The 3064-nt window shown below is 58.5% G+C and overlaps 1 protein-coding gene across 1 annotated transcript; it reads right to left on the minus strand.

Moving 5' to 3' along the window:
- Positions 1-1053: 1053 nt before the first annotated feature.
- Positions 1054-2348, minus strand: ACTL9 (actin like 9). Its single transcript, XM_003275681.4, is given in 2 exon segments — positions 1054-2288; positions 2291-2348. Coding segments are annotated over 2 exon segments (1248 nt in total). The 3' UTR covers positions 1054-1098.
- Between the last annotated feature and the right edge of the window lie 716 nt (positions 2349-3064).

Consider the following 3064-nt stretch of genomic DNA (forward strand, 5'->3'; position numbering starts at 1 on the left):
GGGAGGATAGATGGGGGATGGGTGATGGGAGCACCTGGTCGGGGGAGGTGGGTCTGGGGGAAAAATCCTGAGGGGAAGGGAGAGTTCCGTGGGGATGATGGATGCCGGGGCATCCCATGGTGGGACCACTGTAGGAGAGACCCTTGAAAGTCAGAATCCAGGTCTCTGTGATGGATCTGGGGAGTCAGCACTTGTGGGGGGGCATCCTAGGGGAAACCAATGAAGGGGTGGATTTGGGGTGCTGAGAACCAGGGGTATCTTGACAAGTGGAATTTAGGAGTGTATTTGGGGGGATTAGAAATAAGGAGCAGATTATGCGGGTGAACCTAGGGGTTGGAGCACTCTTGGGAAGATTCTGGGAGGAGGTTGGAGCATTCCAGGGTAGAGAGTGGGTTGGGGGGTCCCTGAGGAGCAATTAAGGGGGGCGCCAGTTTGGAGAGTTTGGAGCCCAGGGATATTTTGGGGTGCTATATCAAAAGCAATAGATAATGGGGTGAGATTAGGGAGTCAGTATTTGAGGATGTCTTGGGCACGTAGTGGGTAATTAATGAATGTGTGTGGGATCAGTGCATGAATCACTTAAACTAGAAATGGAAGGAATTGGGTATGTGGCTTGGGTATGTGACAGACCCTAGGGGTGTGTGTGGTCATGGGGCGGGTGGTCAGAGCCTTTCATGCTCATGCTTGGGATTGGGGGCAGGTGCCAGGTGGAGGCTTACCTATGACTCATAGGAGGAGGTGATATTTCTAACAGTAGCCTTGAGGTAGTGAGCTCTCCATCTCTGGGAGTGTGGAAATGGGAAGGGCACTTGTCAGAGGTGGTTTGGGGAGGGGGTATCCCAACCCAAGGGTGCTTGGGGAGCCGCACAGATCACAGGATTAGAACTTAGTGGTCTGTTGGGAGTTGTTCATGGGGAAGGTGGGTTTAGGGGGTCAGGATTGGGGTGTCTCAGGGCACGCATCACAGGAGGTGAGTTCGGTCAGCCTGTGGGGCGAGGTGTCCAGGAGTGGATGGGGCAGGCCCTGGAGGAAGGACAGGACACAGCCGGCTGTAGCAGAGGCTTTACTGCCCCCACGCCCTCCCCAGCTCTGCCCTGGTCAGTAGCATTTGCGGTACACGATATAGGGACCCTGTTCCTCGTACTGCTCCCGCAGGACCCAGCAGGACTGGAAGGCGCGCAGGGAGGCCAGGATGGAGCCCCCGATCCACACGGAGAAATTCCTGGTGGGCTGGGCAGCCACCACCACGTGGGTCTTGGCTGGCAGAGCTCGCAGCAGCTCTGCCCGGAAGCGACCCTCCAAGCCAGGGAAGAGCGAGGACCCCCCGCAGAGAAGCACGTTCTGGGCCAAGTCCGCGCGCATCTCCAGGGACAACTTGCGGAGACTCTGCTTGGCCATGGTGGAGAGGCCGACGGGGGACAGCCCCGGGACCTCTGGGGGGTTGAACAGCAGCTCCGGACACTGGAACAGCTCCTTGCCTAGGGTGACCCTGCGCCCGTCGGGCAGCTTCAGAGTCTGCTTGTACTCCTCCTGTGGCCGGGCCTGCTCCTTCTGGAAGTCAGAGGCCACGTAGCAATAGTGGTGCTTAATGTTCTCCACTAGGTCCAGGTCCTGCTGTCCCAGGGGTAGGCCGGCCTGGAGCAGCATCTCCGCCAGGAAGGCGGTCAGGTGGTTGCCTGCCAGGTCCAGACGCTCCGTGGCGTGGGGCAGGTTGTAGCCCTGGAAGACGGGCACTGTGTAGGTGACGCCGTGTCCCGTGTCCACCACCAGCCCGCTGACACGCCCGTGGGCGTAGACAGACAGCACCGACTGCGATGCCACGTACATGGCTGGGGAGCGCAGCGACTCAAAGGCCACCTCCACTAGCTTCTCGCGGTTGGTGGCCGGGCTGAAGGGTGGGTCGGAGAACAGCAGCGGGTGGTCGTGGGTGGCCACTCGGAGATCGTGCTCCAGCAGATGGCGCCAGATGAGCTCGGCGGCATCCCAGTCCACTACGACGCCGCTGCGCAGGGGTTGCACCAGCGTCAGCTCCGGGCGCGCGCGGGCTGCCTCGCCGATGAACGTCTGCAGCCCGGACTGCCCCGAGGTGGCGGGTTTCTTGGGCTGGCAGCCCAGGATGGTGGCCACGGTGTAGGTGGGGCTGGCCTGCCCAGCAAAACCTACCTTACAGGTGCCTGTGCCCATGTCTATAACAACCGCGCCCGTCTTTGGTGGCAGCCTGTCGGCCACCATGCAAGGGGAGTCCCGCTGCAGGGGCATGTTCACCACGTTGGGACTGGGGTTTGGGCCGGCCTGGGGGCCTCCAGGGAGGACTGGGATTCCGAGGGCTTAGGGGGACTTCCATTCATGGTTGCAGGATGCCAGGTGAGGGGGCTTTTCCTCTGGGGTTGAGGTTGTGGGGAGAAGAGGTTGAGGCCCGGCCAGTGGGGAGGGCAGGCAGAGAGGGGGAGGGGGCGGGCCCGCAATCTATGACGTCACGGTGCCCCCTCAGTCTTCTTAAGACATCACAATGCAGCCAAGAGGATGGGTCCTTGCCCAGCCCTGCCTGCCCCAAGTCTGTCATCTCTTCTCCAAAGAGCCAAATTTGGAGGAGGAAATGAGCGTCTCAGAGCAGGGCCCTCTAACACATTTCTGCTGGATGAGCTAGAAGCTAATAGGATGGCACCTGGTTTTTGAGAAAAGACAAGCTTTTTGTTGCAGATCGACCCACTGGGAGCTAGGAATCCAGCTCAAGTCTGTTTCTCGGCTGGATTTAAGAGAGTAATTTTATTAGAAAAGTTTTGGGGCCGGGCGCTGTGGCTCACACCTGTAATCCCAGCACTTTGGGAGACTCTGTCTCAAAAGAAAAAGAAAATAAAAGAAAAAAAAAATTAGCCAGGCATGGTGGCACATGCCTGTAGTCCCAGCTACTAGGGAGGCTGAGGCAGGAGAATCTCTTGAACCCGGGAGGTGGAGGTTGCAGTGAGCCAAGATCATGCCACTGCACTCCAGCCTGTGTGACAGAGCGAGACTCATCTCAAAACAAACAAACAAACAAACAAACAAAGAAACAAACAAAAAACCC

Source organism: Nomascus leucogenys, unplaced genomic scaffold (assembly GCF_006542625.1).
Source record: "Nomascus leucogenys isolate Asia unplaced genomic scaffold, Asia_NLE_v1 Super-Scaffold_241, whole genome shotgun sequence".
Taxonomy (NCBI): Eukaryota; Metazoa; Chordata; class Mammalia; order Primates; family Hylobatidae; genus Nomascus; species Nomascus leucogenys.